Source organism: Lissotriton vulgaris, chromosome 1_2 (assembly GCF_964263255.1).
Source record: "Lissotriton vulgaris chromosome 1_2, aLisVul1.2, whole genome shotgun sequence".
NCBI classification, from domain to species: Eukaryota; Metazoa; Chordata; class Amphibia; order Caudata; family Salamandridae; genus Lissotriton; species Lissotriton vulgaris.
This window is the reverse complement of record NC_141686.1, coordinates 168416408-168437041: the sequence shown is the minus strand read 5'-3', so window position 1 is coordinate 168437041 and position 20634 is coordinate 168416408. Positions and strand designations below refer to the sequence as shown.

At 48.9% G+C, this 20634-nt stretch overlaps 1 protein-coding gene across 3 annotated transcripts in view; it reads right to left on the bottom strand.

The window, feature by feature from the left end:
* DENND2A (DENN domain containing 2A) overlaps positions 1-20634 on the bottom strand; it is a 370372-nt gene that overhangs the window by 222441 nt on the left and 127297 nt on the right. For all 3 annotated transcript variants that reach the window (XM_086953048.1, XM_086953046.1, XM_086953049.1), the window contains one exon: positions 12339-13535. In XM_086953048.1, coding sequence (XP_086809174.1) covers positions 12339-13535 — 1197 coding nt within the window. The remainder of the gene's footprint in view (positions 1-12338; positions 13536-20634) is intronic.

The following is a 20634-nucleotide window of genomic DNA, read 5'->3' as shown; positions in this document are numbered from 1 at the left end:
ACAGAGCCACACACAAACACACACCCAGAGCCACACACACACCCAGAGCCACACACACACACACACACCCAGAGCCACACACACACACACACACACCCAGAGCCACACACACACACACCCAGGGACACACACACCCATAGCCACACACACACACCCAGAGCCACACACACCCACCCAGAGCCACACACACCCACCCAGAGCCACACACACACCCACCCAGAGCCACACACACACCCACCCAGAGCCCCCCACACACCCACCCAGAGCCCCCCACACACACACCCAGAGCCCCCCCCACACACACCCAGAGCCCCCCCCACACACACCCAGAGCCCCCCACACACACACCCAGAGCCCCCCCACACACACCCAGAGCCCCCCACACACACACCCAGAGCCCCCCACACACACACACCCAGAGCCCCCCACACACACACCCAGAGCCCCCCACACACACACCCAGAGCCCCCACACACACACCCAGAGCCCCACACACACACACCCAGAGCCCCCACACACAGAGCCCCACACACAGCCCCACACACACACAGAGCCCCACACACACACAGCGCCCCACACACACACAGAGCCCCCCCACACACACACATCCAGAGCCCCACACACACACATCCAGAGCCCCACACACACACACACACACACACAGAGCCACACACACACAGAGCCACACACACACAGAGCCACACACACACACACCCAGAGCCACACACAAACACACACACAGCCACACACACACACGCACCCAGAGCCACACACAAACACCCAGCGCCACACACACACAGAGCCACACACACACATAGCCACACACACACAGAGCCACACACACACACACACACACACACACAGAGAGCCACACACACACAGAGCCACACACAAACACACACCCAGAGCCACACACACACCCAGAGCCACACACACACACACACACACACCCAGAGCCACACACAAATACACACACACACACCCAGAGCCACACACACACACACACACACCCAGAGCCACACACACACACACACACACCCAGAGCCCCACACACACACACCCAGAGCCACACACACACACACCCAGGGACACACACACCCATAGCCACACACACACACACCCATAGCCACACACACACACCCAGAGCCACACACACCCACCCAGAGCCACACACACCCACCCAGAGCCACACACACACACACACCCAGAGCCACACACACACCCACCCAGAGCCCCCCACACACACACCCAGAGCCCCCCACACACCCACCCAGAGCCCCCCACACACACACCCAGAGCCCCCCACACACACACCCAGAGCCCCCCACACACACACCCAGAGCCCCCCACACACACACCCAGAGCCCCCCCACACACACACCCAGAGCCCCCCCCACACACACCCAGAGCCCCCCACACACACACCCAGAGCCCCCCACACACACACCCAGAGCCCCCACACACACAGAGCCCCACACACACACACCCAGAGCCCCCACACACACAGAGCCCCACACACACACAGAGCCCCACACACACACAGAGCCCCACACACACACAGAGCCCCACACACACACAGAGCCCCACACACACACAGGGCCCCTCACATACACAGAGCCCCACACATACACAGAGCCCCACACACACACAGCGCCCCACACACACACAGAGCCCCCCCACACACACACATCCAGAGCCCCACACACACACATCCAGAGCCCCACACACACACAGAGGCCCCCCCCACACACACACACACCCAGAGCCCCACAAACACACACCCAGAGCCACACACACACAGCCAGAGCCCCACACACACACCCAGAGCCACACACACACACACACACCCAGAGCCCCACACAGAAACACCCGGAGCCCCACACACACACCCAGAGCACATCTACTTACAGTGCCTCTACTCATGCTTCTCTCTGTATACCCCTGCCCCTCACACTCTTGCTTCCTCTACCTGCTCCTCACTCTGTACACACAGTGCCTCTACACCTCCCTCACACTCCATGTACCTGCCCCTCGCACTTACACACAGAGCGCCACAAACACACACAGAGCCACACACACAGAGCCACACACACACACACACAGCCACACACACCCAGAGCCACACACAAACACACACACACACACACCCAGAGCCACACACACACACACAGAGCCCCACACAAACACACACCCAGAGCCCCACACAAACACACACCCAGAGCCCCACACAAACAAACACCCAGAGCCCCACACAAACACACACCCAGAGCCCCACACACACACACACAGAGCCACACACACACACAGAGCCACACACACACAGAGCCACACACACACACACCCAGAGCCACACACACCCACCCAGAGCCCCCCACACCCACCCAGAGCCACACACACACCCACCCAGAGCCACACACACAAACACCCAGAGCCACACACACAAACACCCAGAGCCACACACACACACCCAGAGCCACACACACACACACAGAGCCCCCCACACACACACCCAGAGCCCCCCACACACACACCCAGAGCCCCCACACACAGAGCCCCACACACACACAGAGCCCCACACACACACAGAGCCCCACACACACACAGAGCCCCACACACACACAGAGCCCCACACACACACAGAGCCCCACACACACACAGAGCCCCACACACACACAGAGCCCCACACACACACAGAACCCCCCACACACACAGAGCCCCACACACACACAGAGCCCCCCACATGCACAGAGCCCCACACACACACAGAGCCCCCCCACACACACACACATCCAGAGCCCCACACACACACACCCAGAGGCCCCCCACACACACACACACCCAGAGGCCCCCCCCACACACACACACCCAGAGCCCCACAAACACACACCCAGAGCCCCACACACACACACCCAGAGCCCCCCACACACACCCAGAGCCACACACACACCCAGAGTCCCACACACACACACCTAGAGCCCCACACACACACCCAGAGCACATCTACTTACAGTGTCTCTACTCGTGCTTCTCTCTGTATACCCCTGCCCCTCACACTCTTGCTACCTCTACCTGCTCCTCACTCTGTACACACAGTGCCTCTACACCTCCCTCACACTCCATGTACCTGCCCCTCGCACTTACACACAGAGCGCCACAAACACACACAGAGCCACACACACAGAGCCACACACACAGAGCCACACACACCCAGAGCCACACACACCCAGAGCCACACACAAACACACACCCAGAGCCACACACACACCCAGAGCCACACACACACCCAGAGCCACACACAAACACACACACACACCCAGAGCCACACACACACACACACCCAGAGCCCCACACAAACACACACACACCCAGAGCCCCACACAAACACACACACACCCAGAGCCACACACAAACACACACCCAGAGACCCACACAAACAAACACCCAGAGCCCCACACAAACACACACCCAGAGCCCCACACACACAGAGCCACACACACACAGAGCCACACACACACACACCCAGAGCCACACACAAACACCCAGCGCCACACACACACAGAGCCACACACACACACAGAGCCACACACACACATAGCCACACACACACAGAGCCACACACACACAGAGAGCCACACACACACAGAGCCACACACAAACACACACCCAGAGCCACACACACACACACACACACACACAGAGCCACACACAAATACACACACACACACCCAGAGCCACACACACACACACACCCAGAGCCCCACACACACACACACCCAGAGCCCCACACAAACACACACCCAGAGCCCCACACAAACACACACACACACACACACACACACCCAGAGCCACACACACACACACAGAGCCACACAGAGCCACACACACACACACACACACAGACACACACACACAGCCACACACACACCCAGAGCCACACACACACACAGCCACACACACACACCCAGAGCCACACACCCAGAGCCACACACACACCCAGAGCCACACACACACCCAGAGCCACACACACACAGAGCCAGACACACACACACACACACACACAGAGCCAGACACACACACACACAGAGCCAGACACACATACACCCACCCAGAGCCACACACACACACACACACACCCAGAGCCCCCCCAACACACACCCAGAGCCCCACACACACACACACACACACACCCAGAGCCCCGTACACACACCCAGAGCCCCACACACACACCCAGAGCCCCGTACACACACCCAGAGCCCCACACACACACCCAGAGCCCCACACACACACCCAAAGCCACACACACACACAGAGCCAGACACACACACACACACACAGAGCCAGACACACACACACACAGAGCCAGACACACATACACCCACCCAGAGCCACACACACACACACACACACCCAGAGCCCCCCCAACACACACCCAGAGCCCCACACACACACACACCCAGAGCCCCGTACACACACCCAGAGCCCCACACACACACCCAGAGCCCCACACACACACCCAGAGCCCCACACACACACCCAGAGCCCCACACACACACCCAGAGCCCCACACACACACCCAGAGCCCCACACACACACCCAGAGCCCCACACACACACCCAGAGCCCCACACACCCACCCAGAGTCCCACGCACACACCCAGAGCCCCACACACACACCCAGAGCCCCACACACACACACACCCAGAGCCCCACACACACCCAGAGCCCCACACACACCCAGAGCCCCACACACACCCAGAGCCCCACACACACCCAGAGCCCCACACACACCCAGAGCCCCACACACACCCAGAGCCCCACACACACCCAGAGCCACACACACACACCCAGTGCCCCACACACACACCCCCAGAGCCCCACACACACACCCCCAGAGCCCCACACACACACCCAGAGCACATCTACTTACAGTGCCCCTACTCATGCTTCTCTCTGTATACCCCTGCCCCTCACACTCTTGCTACCTCTACCTGCTCCTCACTCTGTACACAAAGTGCCTCTACACCTCCCTCACACTCCATGTAACTGCCCCTCGCACTTACACTGCCGCTACACGCCCACCATACTTCTCACTCTGTACGCACCTTCCCCTCGAACTCGTGCTACTTCTCATGCCCCTTCACACACTGCCACTGTACACGTTGCCACAGCATGCACCAGAAGCTTGCAAGCTTGGGTGATATCACCCCTCAACGCTCCTCACAAACTCCGAGTTATGGTAAAGACTGTTGACATTCATCATTACAGATACAAGGGCGCAAATATGAAGTAATCTTCAGACAGAGCGGCGCTTCTGCCCGCAATGACGGGAGCCTCTGCTCCCCGTAGCTGTGCGTCCCACGCGGCCCTCCACCCCTCAGCTCGCCCTGCCCCGGTATTTCCCTGCACACTATGATCAGGTTCTTCTGCTCCACGTCGCATTCCTGCTAATGCTCTTGTTACGGGAGAAGTTGAGGCTCAGGGAAGCCATCTCGGACCACAGGGCGTGCTCAGCCCCACAGCTCCTCCATGCACCGGTACTCGCCTGCTGTGCCTACGATGTGTGCGTGTGTTACCTCAGCGCTGAGAGGCCATGGCTAGCATAAGGCAGGGGTGGAGTGGGTCCCTGGCATTTGCGAGGGGAGGCACAGACAGTGGGCGGGCAGGAGGGAGGAGGCACGGACAGTGGGCGGGCAGGAGGGAGAAGGCACGGACAACGGGAGGGAGGGCGGGGGATAAACAAAGCACAACAGTGGGAAGGGGAGGATAGAGAACATGGACAGCAGGGCGGAGGCGGGAACAAATGGGTCGCTGACAACGGGAGGAGGGCGGGAGGATGGAAAACGCAGACAATGAGGGGTGTAACTTACCTGCAATGGCAGCGGGGCTGTTCCAGAAAACAACCCAAAAAAAACAAGACGAACCTCACCGGCAGACAGAGACTCTGGAGCGGCAGCAGGATCCACTCGTGCCAGCGCTCACCGAGAAAAAAAATGGCGGCCGCAAAGCTACGCAAATTTCGGATTCGGGGGCGTGATTTCGCGTTCAAAAAAGGGGCGTGGCTTAAAAGTGGAAAGAACAGAACGAGAACGCTCCCGAATCCGAAAGAGACGGAGCTTGTTTCGAGTGACGCCTCTCTCCTCCAATGGCTGGCCTCCATTTAGGAAGCCAGCCAATGGAGGAGAGCTGGAGGAGAGAGGCGGGTTAAACCACCATACTCAAAAACATAAGATCTCCGACCGGAGACTGCGCAAGCGCAGCCTTTGGGTCCCTCGACCTAAAAAAAGAGTAGTAGCCTGTAATCAGGTAAATACCTGCTTTGCTAAACCAAAATATATTCTTTGACATCTTGGAAGTGATTGGCCCAGAGTGTGGTGTTGCATCTATTCTGACTTAACCTAACTTTTACTGTTATGTTAAAGTGACTTGTAAAGCGCATGGCTACCTTGTCAGGTTTCCCAGCGCTAGCCTCCTCACCAAGCAAGGGTGCTTTATCTATTAAACCGTATTATGCGGATGAAAACAGCCACGTCTTGAAATTAAACTGACATCATATTTTTTAGGTGGAAACAGCCAAGTCAATCAATCAATCAGTATTTGTAAAGCACGCTAATCACCCTGGTGGTAAGGGCGGAAGGGGGCCTGTGGGGGTATCCCAGGGTTCTTCCGAAGCACGAGCAAATGACAAGCTTTCAATGAAAGTGGCAGACCATTCCACAATTCAGGGCCAAGATATGGAAAAGACCAATCACCATGCCGCGACTTCCTGATCCTAGGAATCGCTGCCAGAATAACATGGCTTGAAAGCAGAGCCAGTTGGGCATGTAGTCATAAACAAGAGATCTTACATACAGTGGCCCTGTATTAGCAAGGCACTTATGCATGTTTCATAAGGTTTCAAATTGGACCCGCTGCTCAATAGGCAACCAGTGCAAAGTACAAAGTAAGCTGTCTGTAGAAGTAAGCCTAGGTGGACAAAGAAGCATACGAGCTGCCACATTTTGAACAATTTGAGGCTGCTTGAGCAGAGATTTAGCCACACCCAGATATTGATTGTTTCCGTTAGTCGTCCATTCTGGATATCACTAAGGTCTGAACAACTGTTCGACAGACCGAAGCAAGTAGACATGCCAACATTTTCTTCAGCCAGACTTTTGACCATCTGCATTGGAGAGGGGTCCAGCCCAAAGTAGATGGCCATAGGTGGTGACCCCAGAGATATGAATGGTTACCTACTTACAGGGACTCTGCTTTCTCTGCTTTAACACCTTGGCTGCTAAGCAGATTTCCCTCCTGTGCTGAAATTTTCAGAATCCACTTTTGCATGACTAGCTCAGCTCGTCAAGAGCACACGAGAGGTGTTCCTCATGATGAGCTGAGCTCGTCATGAGCATCAAAGGGGTTAAGTTTCAGTGAATTAATGTTCTTCCAGGCCGAACCTTGAGCCAAATAGGTGCTAAGGGTTTCCATATTTTGTTTATCCTTAGTAGATAAGGACATCACAATTTGCGTATCATCATCTTAGAAAGAAAGGGTCAGCCCCTGGGTCTCCAGAATGTCAGCAAGGGGCCAGACATATAGATTGAACAGAAGTGGAGTCAGGGTGGAGCCATGAGGCACCCCATAGGGTAACAGATGGGATTTCGACCTGCATACATGTGAATGCACCTGAAAGGTGCAATTATACAGGAAAGCTCCAGGCCATGCCAAGGCTGTACCCTGCACTTCCATTCCTTCCAGACAACACAGCAGAAAAGTGATTCACTGTGTCAAATACATACAGCACTGAGATTTAACAGAATCAATGCCGCTGAACTGCCTGAATCTAATTGGCCACGCAGGTATTCCATGACATCAAGGAGAGCAGACTCAGTGCAGTAACCCGCTCCTGAATCCCGATTGCGATGGATGCAAAATCCAAATCTGCTCCACATAAGATGGAAGTTGCCGATTGACAAGCCTTTCCAGCGCCTTAGCTAAGGTAGGCTGTATAGAGATTGGCCTGTAATTTTACCATAAAAGAGGGTCAAGATCGGGCTTTTTAAGTAGGGGGATAGCTAGAGCCCTCTACCTCCTGCTAAGGAAACATTTAGAAGCTTTGTGAGTAGCACCATAGTAGAGATGGCCAACTTTCTCAATATTTACGGGGGCATGGATCAAGCAGAGAGCCAGACCTAATGGCAGACAACAAGGCGATGAATGAAGACCCCTCTAGTGGAGCAAAAGCGTTCAATCCACCTGGCACACATGGAAAATGTTCATCTGCACAGGCACTGAAGGTAGCAGAAAAAGTGACTTGAATATCTTGTATTTTCTTTAATGAAAAATTAGCAATATTGTCACATTGAAATGTGTAAGAGAGGCAGTGGAGGCTGTTTAGTTCTGGTTAGACAAATTCTTTAGAACTCCAAAAAGAGTTTTAGGGCAATTATTCACTGCAGAGAGTTCGTTTGAGTAGTAAGTAGCTCTACTAATTCACCAATTTGTTGATAGTCCTTTAAGGCCATCCTATACATTTGTTACTCCTCACTGAATGATTAGTGCCCTTTTATTTCCAGATCTTCACAATACTTTTTCAATTGATGCACTATACCATCGGTACAGTAGAAGAATTCTGTGCTCTACATATAGTAGGAACAAAATCATTTACTGTGGACCTAATCCACATGTCGATACTATCAACATGGAAGTCAACTTCCACTAAATTACTTAGTGTGGGGCATTGTCCTTCACGTGATGAATTAAGCTCTGAATAGCCAGCTTTGACTAGTCCTCCCAATGGAATTCATCTGGCTGATCAACGCTTGAGACCCAGACAGAACGTGAATGAAAAACAGGACCGTAAAATAGTCTAACCATGGCAAAGGAAGGGGATAATAAGACAATGTTAATAAAATTAGAAAAAAATGGGTCAAAGAAATGCCCTTCTACAGGTGTGCGAAGCTTTGCGATCAGCTGTATGTCAAGTGCCGCAAAACCCTTTATCCCGCATATAGGCATTTTACACACCAAATCATGAAACTGAATGTTAAAATCCCCCAGAATAGTACTACTGCTCTATGTAGATTTGATTATTTGCTCAACCATGCAATGAGTAATGTTTGAGAATGTGTTAGTTTGAGCCTCCGCCACGGAAACACTAGAGCGGAAACATAAGCTTTCCTTTGTCACTGGATATTTTTTAACCCTGGGCTGCCCTTACTCTCAGGGCACATCAAACATACACATAGGTATACAGCAGATGATCATAAACAGAACATTTTACAAAACCTTGGTATGTTCCTTCACACTGAGTATTTCAGTGCTTCTCCTTATCCATTCGCTATAGATCCTTTATAAGAACATTCCCCATCAGGATCAAGTTGGCCATGGTTTTATATTTCCTTAAGCAAGCCTGCAGAAGCACTGGATTTGTGTTCCTCATTCAGAGCGGAGCACGATTTGATTTATCCAGTGGCGGCTCCTCTGTTAGAGCGGAGGAGCATCACCCCACTGCTTAGAGCCAGCAGATTCAAAAATAAAAAAGAAAATGATAATACAATTTTAATATAATTTTCTCTTTCAGGCTGCCAGCCGACTGAACCGCATCTAAGGGCAGGGCCATCCTGACTGACAGCAGCTGTGGCAGGGTGGAGTGTTGTGCATGTCGGTTTGGCCACTTGTCAACATGCGCGCCTAAATCTCTCCAACCCGAGCTGTGTTGCACAGCCGGGTGGAGAACAGGCACAGGCACCCTGTCCCTGAGTGAGCGCCAAACCAGCCCACTCAGACCAATACCAGCGCTTCTCTCGCGTTGGGTATTATTATTAACAGCATGATAGCAGCGTCTAGATTGGTGTTTAGGAGCCTATGCGCCAGCCCATGGACTGCCAAGACTGGAGCAGATGAGCACTGAGGCGGCGGCCGGCAGGTAAGCACTCTTTATTTTTCCGTTACTCTCCCCCGCACTGCCTCACCAACCTTTTTTGACAGCAGCCGTCACTTGGTTTACTCCTCCACGCCACAGGGAAAAAAACGTGGATTACTTGATTTGCTCCCTTGATTAAGTGATTAATAATTCCCACCTACATTTTCATATGGCCACAAACTCCAAAAGGCCTTTGCCTGCCTGATCACCATCTATCTAAAACCTAAGAGCTTTGCACCTGCTGACTATGCATATGCCTTCATTATCACACATTCAAATACAATCTTATGTTCCGAGAGTGTCTACGAGATGAAACGCTATATGCTACCATGTGCCATTCATGTTATTGGCATTCCCATGTTCTAATACACCAATCCTTATTGTACATATCATGATATAATAAAATACTAGAGCTATTATAAGTTTGATATGTGTGCAGTTATTTCTTGCAGGGGGGGAAGTGATAAGGAGGTGGTTTATATGCAGGGCCACTGGAATGATGAGATTGTGGGGCCATGGCATTTTCCACATAATTATAGATTTTACATTTGCCACATTACCCATCATCTGCAGAATAGTCTGCAGATTTTAACAAAAAGAAATGTTGTTTCTAGTTTACAAGTTACTTAAAAATGCAGCAAAATGTGCATCAACAGAGTGGAAGGCTTTCTGCAAAGCTTAACTGGTCACCTGTCTTCTGATCATTGCTATATTTGAATTTTAAACTGGTACCAATGAGGGGCAACCAATGCCTAGACAGTGCTAAGAAGTGTAAAAATGTCAAAATAATGAAGTAATAATATCACAAAATGTGCCACCTCACACTACATAATGTGACTTTTAGTGTCCAATAATTCACTCAAACCTGCCAGATAATTTGTTCCTCCCCTATGGCATAATTCCAGGGGCCCTGAGTATATGTAACTCCCTACAATAATCTCTGACTGGTATGTTGCTTCTCTATGCAATCCTATCCTGTACCAATAGTCCATGGGTGGGCCTGTGAGATACCGGTCCGGTTTTCAAGCTTAGCAGGGTGACCAGAAATACCCACAAATCCGGAGGGCTATGGGAAATCTATCGGGGGTATTCCTAAAATAATGTGGCACGTGATAATATAAAACAACTAAACAAATAAAACATGATAATATTGCAGGTCCGAAGGAGTAAACCATACTGAGCCATGGATGACTATGCTTAAATATGAACATGAAAGCAGAGCTAGAAATATAGGGTGGTCAGATTAGGACATCTTGCATTGCAACTCTCCACTTTAAAGGAAGGAAGCATTTTTGTTTACCCACTTCCCAATAATAATATTTGTGTTCCCCTTTTTCAAACGAAAATGCGCCGATATCGATCTGCTGCATTTGATTCATGCGGTGACCCTCTAACTAGAAACACCTTGCCTGGGTCCGGCCGCACAAGCGGAGCTACACGTTTGTGTGAGACTGGCTTTTCTGGGTTGGACTCTTCCCCATATGTGCAAATAAACTGGTCTTTCTGCTTACCAATGGTCCTGTGTAAAACTACATATACCTGATTATGTTCATGCCTTACCTAGGACAGAGGAATCTTTACCTTCAGATCTAGGAATAAGGAAGGTTTTCTGTTTTATTTTCTAGCTACATGGGATTTTCACACTGCTTCCCTAGCCTAGAGGCATATGATGAGCTATGCTGCATTTCCTCTGCTCTCATACAAACCATTGTTTGTTGCCTACGTTGAAACTCAAATGCTGGTTCGACTTCTGCATCACAAGATTGCAGAGATCTCGAGTTTGCACTTCCCCAGTTGGAATCAAGGAAGCCTCGTTCTTCAATTTCCATCTGAGATGCAATATTCTGGCTCCTTCCTTACAAATCCAGCACTCGACAGGTTTTGATGAACCTTTAGTCTGTCACACCACCTTGCAGAAGCTGTTCCACACCTGTGCTAACCCATCCTGGTAGGAAGGCCGCTTTAAATGGTCCCTTTTTTTGATCTTGTGTTGAGTAATTGGTGCCTCTATTCATCAAGATGATTTTTAAGGCCATATCTAAAGCGGAGGAGCCTAGGTGCTCCACGTTTTTTTTTATAAACACAACTGAAGGCGTGCGAAGCCTGATCTACCACTTGCAATATAACGTATTAATAAAGAATTGAAAATGAGACAAATATTAGTTTGTCTTTTTTCCCTTCTTTCTCTCTGTCCTTCTTCCCTTCCTCTCTTTACTTTCTTCCTTCTATAGCTTAATCTCTCACCCCTTTCTTCCCATCTCTCTTCAATATTATATATAAGTATTGTTTGCTATTGGTGCATGCATCATAATCAACGTTTATATCTCCATATAGGTATATGCTGGACTTGCATGTCACTGTATTTGCTATTTCGCAATCCTTAATTTTATCACTAAAAAAATTCATACACAAATAAGGAAGTGAAGTCAGATCACCTGTGATCAGCATTCGTCTTGTGCTTTCCATTCCAACGCCTTCTGCTCACTGCTGGAGGTGGGGACGACGGGAGAGGGGGAGGAGGTATTGAGGGCAGAGGGGGTAAGTTTCTTTTCTCCTTCTTAAAGCCTGCTGTTTGTCTTGGATCCACCTCCTCTTCCCCATCATGCCTGAACGTCCGGCGGGGCTTTGGGAGTGGGTTAATGAAAGGCTTTTGATCTGGGACCGCTGGTTCTGTGTAAGCGTTCTCCAAATTGCGTTCCCGCCCCCTCAAGCCAGAGGCTTGTGCTTTCTCCAAAGTGCCAAAAATGGGATCCTCAGCTCGCACATCGTTGTTAAAGGGTTTCCTCTGCTGGCCAGTGCCCAGCCTGTCCTTGCCACCTGTCACACCTTGTGCTTCCCCCACCTTCTCCTGAAGGCCCTGTGGGGAATAGTAAGTACCCGGAAACTGAGCTGGGACTTCAGCAGGTCCATCTTTTAAGACCTGCTCAAATATTTTTACTTGACAGAGCACAGAAGGAATGTCTTTTTCCCCTTCCCTTTTATCTCCACCTTTCCTATTGGTGCCTTTTCCGAGACCAGCCTGGCCTTCATCTCTCTTTTCTTTGCATTCCAGATTCTTATCCAAACCTTTGGTCTTTGAATCATTTTCTTTGCTTTCCAGTTCCCAACTCATGAGTCTCCTGAGTGGCAAATTCTTACATCCCACAATGTTTCCCGCTTTCTTTTCCGCTAGCAACGGCATGACCGGGTCCTCTTTCCTCCCAAGTTCTCCTTCCTTGCTGGAGAGGAGCAAGGATGGCGTCTCACTTTTCCCTTCCCACTGCGATATCTTGTCCTTAATGTTGCACGCCTTCTTCGCATTGGCTTTGTTGGGAGGTGGTGGCCTGTGTGGTGTCCCGAGCTGACTTCGAAGGATTTTACCGGGCTCTTTCACCCCCAGATCCATAGTGGGTTCACTGATAATCATTTTCTGCCTCAGCATGTCCCGGTCTGGCACAACCAGCCCCGGAGGTCTCAGCAGGTTGGCCAGCACCTTCAATGGGCTCCGAGGGGGTGAAGGATCCTCTCCAATCGAAGCGGCCTGGTCTCCAGAAACAATGGCAGCGTTGAAGAAGTTCTCACGATAAGAAACAATCCAGAGTCTTCCAGGTTCCTTAACAACTGCTGAACGTTTTCTATCCACAAAGGCGAAGCTAGAAAACAAATGAGAGAAAACAAAAAAAGGCAGATTACCATCAGTGAAAACTTTTAGCACAGTGCTTGCTTTCCCCAGGGGCCCTGCTCTTTGTAGGTCATGCAGCCACAGGGCCCACACATAACATTGCATCAATTTTGCAAATCGCTGAACTAAAAGAGGAACACAGCCATAAACCCCGGTTACAACATACATCTTCAAACTCTAAAATTAAGCCATCATTTGACGTGTTTTCAAGGAAACATAGAAACAGGATGGGTGAACCTCGGTCATCTCTCTTACAGAACCATACACTGTTTAGTTAACCAGACTTACCCAAACCATGCACACAGCAAACTCCACAAGACTGCTTATACAAACAGGGCGCCGCAGTGGTTCTGGTCCAAAGAGACCCTTTCCTTGTATTCAAAGATAACACACAAAAGCAGAGTGTAAACGCGGCCATTGACAACAACAGCAACATCAAACAAGAGGATGGAACCCGGGAGAAACAATCAGCTACTTGGAGAACTTGCAGCTCTCCGTCTTTTGCCCTCATGTCACCAACAGATGTTTACATCCTGTGGAAATTACTTGTGTCTCTGCCTCCATCACTCAAAGCCACCCTGGATCAACATGAAGAGTACAATGTAGAGCACATACTTTCACAAGACAAATACCAAATTCTTCCATAGGGGAAAATCTATAGGGAATGGCATTTAAAGAGCTTTAATGCACTTTAGATGGAAAGCACATCTGACGATCAGTGAAGAAAGCAGAGTGCCTGAAGGAACAGTAGCCTTCTCGATGGCGCACAACTTAGGCCCTCATTACGAGTGGCCTCTTAATTCCACTGGGGCTGGTATCAGCAGTTACCCGCCTCACCCGAGTTATGAGATATGCAGATCTCTTACATTTTACCTGAAGATTACGGGAGCTAGAAGTGAGTCAAAGACTGGAATAAAATGAGTAATTACTGAGCAGATTGGACCTGGAATTGCCGTTTACCCTTGGTAATTCCTCATAAATGGGCCCTTGGGATACAATTCATAATGAGCTGGACTTTGCGCACCCGGGACTTATCAGTACCCCTGGTATCAGTAACTCAGATAGTGGGAATATCCAGCCTGTTTACCGGTTTAATGATCTTTCACGCTTTTGGGTAAGTAGAAGGGTAGGTCCCAAAATCCTAGTAGTGTAATTACTTTACTACTATTCAACTTCTGATCTGACGTATTTCGTGCTTAGGTGTCTGCTCAGGTGGCATGGATGTGGTGTAATAATTTTGTAATGTCAACTAACAGCTTGATGCATGTGATTTACAATTGTTGGGTGCTGCTGTATGTGGTTCTTGTCAAAGCGGTTGCTGCATAGGCTGTTTGTTTGGCCTAGGGTTTCCTATTGGACTTGGGGATTAGGGCTTTGATTGGCTGTTAGGGCTAGGAATGTGATTGGTTGATATGGCCAAGTCTACCATTGACTCTAGTTTTTAGGCTTAGGGTTCTGATTGGTTAGGGCTATGGTTCCATTGGACAATAGGGCAATTTTAAGCATAGGGTTTGGCACATCTTATCCAGGACGTCGAGGCTAAGGGCGGAGAGGACCTGGGTGTTAGACCGGTCAGCTTTTGGGTAGTATCCCTCAATTTTCTCTCTTTCTGCCTCACATTTTTTTTTCCACCAATTCTTTTTCGTGTGGCCTTAGGTCTCCGGGCGCCTCACTACTGCCAATCAGTGCTGAGGCGCAGGTGCGCCTTCCTAAAATGGTGGGATGGGAGAGCTTCATAAAATGGACGCCTGCTAGAAATTACCTCAGAGCTTTGGCCCATAGGATAGCATTAGGGGGTTCCAGAACCTTCCGGTCCACTCTAGTGACCTGGGCCCAGGCTATATAAGGGAGGACACTGGGCGGCCATTTTGTCACACTGCTAGGCTGGCTGGAGTGCAGACTACAGCGTCAGGGGGATCGTGTCACAGGCTAATTGGACTGTTCCTAGGGGCTGTGGGTTGGTCTGAGGGTGCTGCCCTTCTTCCTGTTAATCTGGCCCCGTCTGAGAAAAGTTCAGAGAGCACAACGCCCCAGTGTGCCCACACATTAAGAGGACTAATCCATTTGGACAGCTGGGGAGAGTGACCTTGCCCCAGCACTAGGAACCTAGGAGGGTGGGCGCTGTATGCTGAGAGGGAAACGCTGAGCAAGGGACCCTTCCTACGACCCCTGAAGTGAGGCTGGGACCTAACCTTTGCCCTTGCCTCCTGCTGGCCCTTGTCAGAAGCGTGCTGGTTAATTCAGTATTTAATGTACTTACCTGCTTGGCTTAAACTGCTGCATGTTCCTATTGATTTATGTGGTTCTTGTTTTCATGTTATCAGATTACTCCGAAGAGTCTTTCCACTCCTTTCGGACTCTACCAGGAAAACTCTTGTACAAGCCTTAGTGCTCAGCCGCCTGGATTACTGCAATGGGCAATTGATTTCAGCGAATGATAGCTTACTTAGCAGACTTCAGGTGGTCCAGAACACTGCTGCGAGGTTAGTCTTGAATGCCCCACCCAGATCGTCATCGTGCCCTCTCTTGGAAAAGGTCCACTGGCTGCCTATCCGCCAACGAATTAAATTTAAAACTTATTGTGTTATTCATAAGGGTCTGCCAAATCTGGGCCCCTCGTATATGGCGGAGAAGTTTGTTCCTTACGTCCCAATGCGTGCTCTTCGCTCCAGCAATCAATCCCTTCTTCAAGTTCCCACTATCAGAAGGGCAAGTCTGGGAGGAAAGGCCCTCTCCTATCTTGGCCCTTGTTTGTGGAACAAACTCCCTACCACTCTAAGGTCGTGCATGAATCACTCTGCTTTTAGGAAATTGTTAAAAACTTTTCTGTTTCAGAATTAGTAACTTTCGAGGACCTCAGGACTTCACCTCTCTTCTGTTGATTGAGCGCAGAGATACTCCTTCGGGAGTCAATTCTAGCGTTATACAAACCCACAGATAAATAAATAAAATAAATATACTTACCTGCTGATTGCCTAGTTGAATGTACTTAAATACCTGGTTCTCTGATTATTGTGAGGGAATGCAATGTACTGTCTAATTAATGCAGCTAATCCAAAAATGGAATGTCCAAAGTCCTAATTTATTATCTATTGGAAACTTTATCTCCCTTTTTAATGCAAAAAGATAAAGCTTCTCTATTTTCTATTTAACTAAGACAGTGTGTGTCATTTTTGGTGGGTTTGCACTGGGGTGTTGTAGTGTGTGCTGCGCAAGTACATCACAATTGCCTTCTAGAGTTAGCCTTCCCACTCTGTGCCATGCTACCCTAAGTGGGCCGGTGGTCCTGGTTCCTACACTGGGCAGTTACCTGTTGTGCTGGGCGCAGAGGACAAGAGCAGTTGCCTGTTTGGGTCAGGCCTAGGGCCAGAGATGCTGCCAATTTTCACTTACGAGCTACCACCTTAACCCCTCTAAATCTACCATAATCCAAACACAATATCCGCAAAGGCATTCTACTCATGCACCACAAACAAACCTCACACAGATTTCAATGTGTATTGAAAAACTACAAACCCCCACAAACCACACCTACACACAATTCTACCCCAACGACAACACTTTGGCACCTGCATTCTCACACAAAACATACCTCTGGCCTACACCACTAAAACATCACCAACACAACACAAAGCCACATTATACTAACTTTAATGCATCAAGATACACACTCCCTGTTTAAACAAAACACCAGCTCTATCCTCTACTTGCTCACAACAGGTCCCCTTTTATCATGACAAAACCTATACGAAGCCTCTCATCACCCCATCCACCAACACCTGCCTCCCCTTTTTGCCAATTACCCACAACCATACAATCCCTGTACACCACTCCAGCATACACATTACCGGTTCCAGTGATTAAATCCAACACAAACACTCATAACTCTTGTCCCTACCCTCTTACCCAGCACATACTCGTCTCCAAAACACATCACCAACCCTGTACTATTCAAATACCACTCACCAACAGTACTGCACATACACATCATACACAGAAAACCACTACATCAATATCTCCCCTCACTACTCCAAATAAAACACACACAAATCTCAATATATTATATTAGTTACACATATATTTCCTTACTATGTAATCATCTATCTATATATTTATTTATTTATTCCTATTGGACAAGAAAAAAAATACTCTCTTGAAAGCTTTTCTCTGTCCTACCATCACCCTACATCTTTATCAATGTATTCTCTATCTTCACTCTCTCAGCTCAAACCCAACTACACTGATCTCCAAAAGCAACCTTCCTAGGCTCCATCCTCCTCTCCACCTCACCCCAAACATCAGTTTACTTCTATGATCTTCCAAACAACCCTCCTAAATTGTCCTGCATGTTATCTCTCCTTTGACTAGTCCCGAACATTTTTCACCTGATTCGCTTTCTCCCTAATCCCTTGCTACAGATTCTTCCCTCCTCCATAACTTCTTTACTCATCCCAGACCTCAGCTTACTACTATGATCTCCCAATTAACACTTCTGGTTTTCTTCCCTCTTCTATCCTTCCACTACTCTATTCAATACAAGAAGAGACTCCTGTACACCGCTCAAATTAATTTGTACCTCCCTTTACTAATACTATATCCATATTTCCCTATATTAATAAACCACTAATCATTTTGGTTTCTACTCGCTGAAAAGCACTTTGATGCCTTGTCAGGGGTAGTAAGTGCTATATAAATACAATTATAATGAAGGCCTATAGTGTTAAGAAGACTTGCAAGGCAATGCTAGACCTCTAAACTGCACCTATAACTGATTAATCTGCATATCTACTCCCCAATAAGCTGTCCTGGTCACTACCACAGGTTTTGGCAAACGGATTTGGACTTCTCAGAGATTCAGGATTTGTTAGACGTTTCTTGGTGAAGTTCGAGGTTATTGGTACCAAAGCAGAGATTACACTGGCAGTATGGAAATAGACTGACAGCTGGTGTCTGTCTGGAGCCGTCTCAGTAAACCATCTACGGCTTACTGTGTCTGAGGTCCGTTACTGCTAGACAGGTGGCTGTGCTGCTAGCAGCAGCCCGTCTGCCTGCATCAATAACATGTAATGTTCCTCTGTTGGAGTTCAAGCCCTTCTATAGAATGTCTTCATCCTAAAGGCGAATCTACAGTAAGAATCCCTTTATTATAGTTACCAATACGAGCTCCATCCCTGGGGCTGGGAAACCAAGTGAACTACAAATGCTCTAGAGTCAAAGAGATCAGCCACTCGAATATGCTATGATGATAAACACCACCATAAAGGGGACTGCAGAGCTGCTCAAAGCGGTCAGCCTACCGAAACCATCATCTATGCATCTCTCACACTTTCTCATCCACCACACCGCTGTGTCCCACAACACGATAACCGCACCTTGTGGTCATCACATACAACTTGGAAACACTTCCCACATAGGATCAAAAAACGAAGACAACACCCTTCCAATCACACACCCAACAGGGCGTAGCTTGCTACCCATTTAGGGAAAATGCTGCAAATATAATATAGAAATATCAGCCCCCTAGGCCTAATAATTAGCATAGTGGTATTAAGACAGAAGCCTGGGCAGAGCCAGAGGAGGCATCTGTGCAGCGCATGTAGAAGAGGTCCATAGCATTCACGGGCTAAAAAATATTAAAAACTTAAATCTACATTACTATCGAACTAGTAACATAAAAAAGATTTAGAGCTTCATTTAAAATTTGGCAGAGCCCCCTTCCCCCCCCCCCCAACACGATTAGGGCAGCCGCTAATTCCCAAAGGGCCCTCACTATCAGCGCATCATGAGGCAACATTATGATGGCCTGCGACAGTCAATTTCGACAAAAGTGCACCTGGGGGGCAGATAGTTATTTAGCGGGCTAGTGGACCACAGGCATGCACCGATTGAACAGTAACATTGACACCCTATTCCACCCCGACGCCTACCATCCAAACTCCACCTGAAAAAGAGACCTTACTCTAACTCCATCAAACCTCTGTCAAATCACTTCTGATTCACTAACAGGATAAACAGGAGTTAAGACCATAGGGAAATCTTGTAATGAACACAAGCACAGTAGTTTGTTCAGGCTTTAAAGATGGGATTTCCGTCCAATTACTATATTTAGGCATCTAGTTTAATCTATAACGTGTTCGGACTAAATAAGCTTTGAATCACTATATAAGCTGCTTTTTCAGCAAATCGGCTCCTGTGGTCCTTTAGACCAGTCAACTGTTTTTTATGGGACACTAACATGGGCTGATACTGAGCCACATAAAAGTTCACAAACGCCAAATGTGTGCATGAGTGGGAAGAGCAAAACCTATTTTCGCCTTGACAGTACTCTCGGAAATTTAAGGCCACGGTTCAACAGCAACACATTTCTTACTAGTTACAACATCCTAAACAAACAAACTTTTAAGTTGGATTTAGCAAATTTAACTTGCAATTCGGATAATTGGAATGAAAGGTACAAGGACAGACGAACTACAAATTTTGAGGTGGATCCCACAGTTCAGTTGCTCCTTAAGCATTTTGGGGAGATATAGGGAGACACACCTCCCTCTACTACCAACGAGCACGGTGTGGGTGACATCCCCAGAAGCTTACTTTACATGGAGCCTGAATGGGCAACAAGGCCTCTGTCTGAAGGTGAACTTTACAACTCCCGATTCTGAAATAGGCAGCACGTTTACTCATCAAACTTCAGCAATGTCACTGCCTGCCCTCATTGTGGACAGTGAGCAAGTGACCAAAGCTCTGTGATCGCACTGAACATCTTCAGCCATTTCCAAAATATTTCTGATCCTTAGTGACCGAGGCAGCGAGCAATCTAGTCTGCAAACCAGGTTGACTCATGATCAGTCACAAAGGGATCAATTATAAGAGATTATTCTGAGTCCATCTATAGAAGTGACCACTATAAACAGCACAGTCCCAGCTCTGACCACCTGATAATTAAATGAGGCTGTTTCAGTAATTGTTGCGGCATGTTGAGATCATCGCCAGTGAACCTCTCCCTGGGGATTTGTGCTCAGCGAGCATTAGGAGACACCAGAGGAGCCGGTGCAGGAATGAGCTAGTACGAA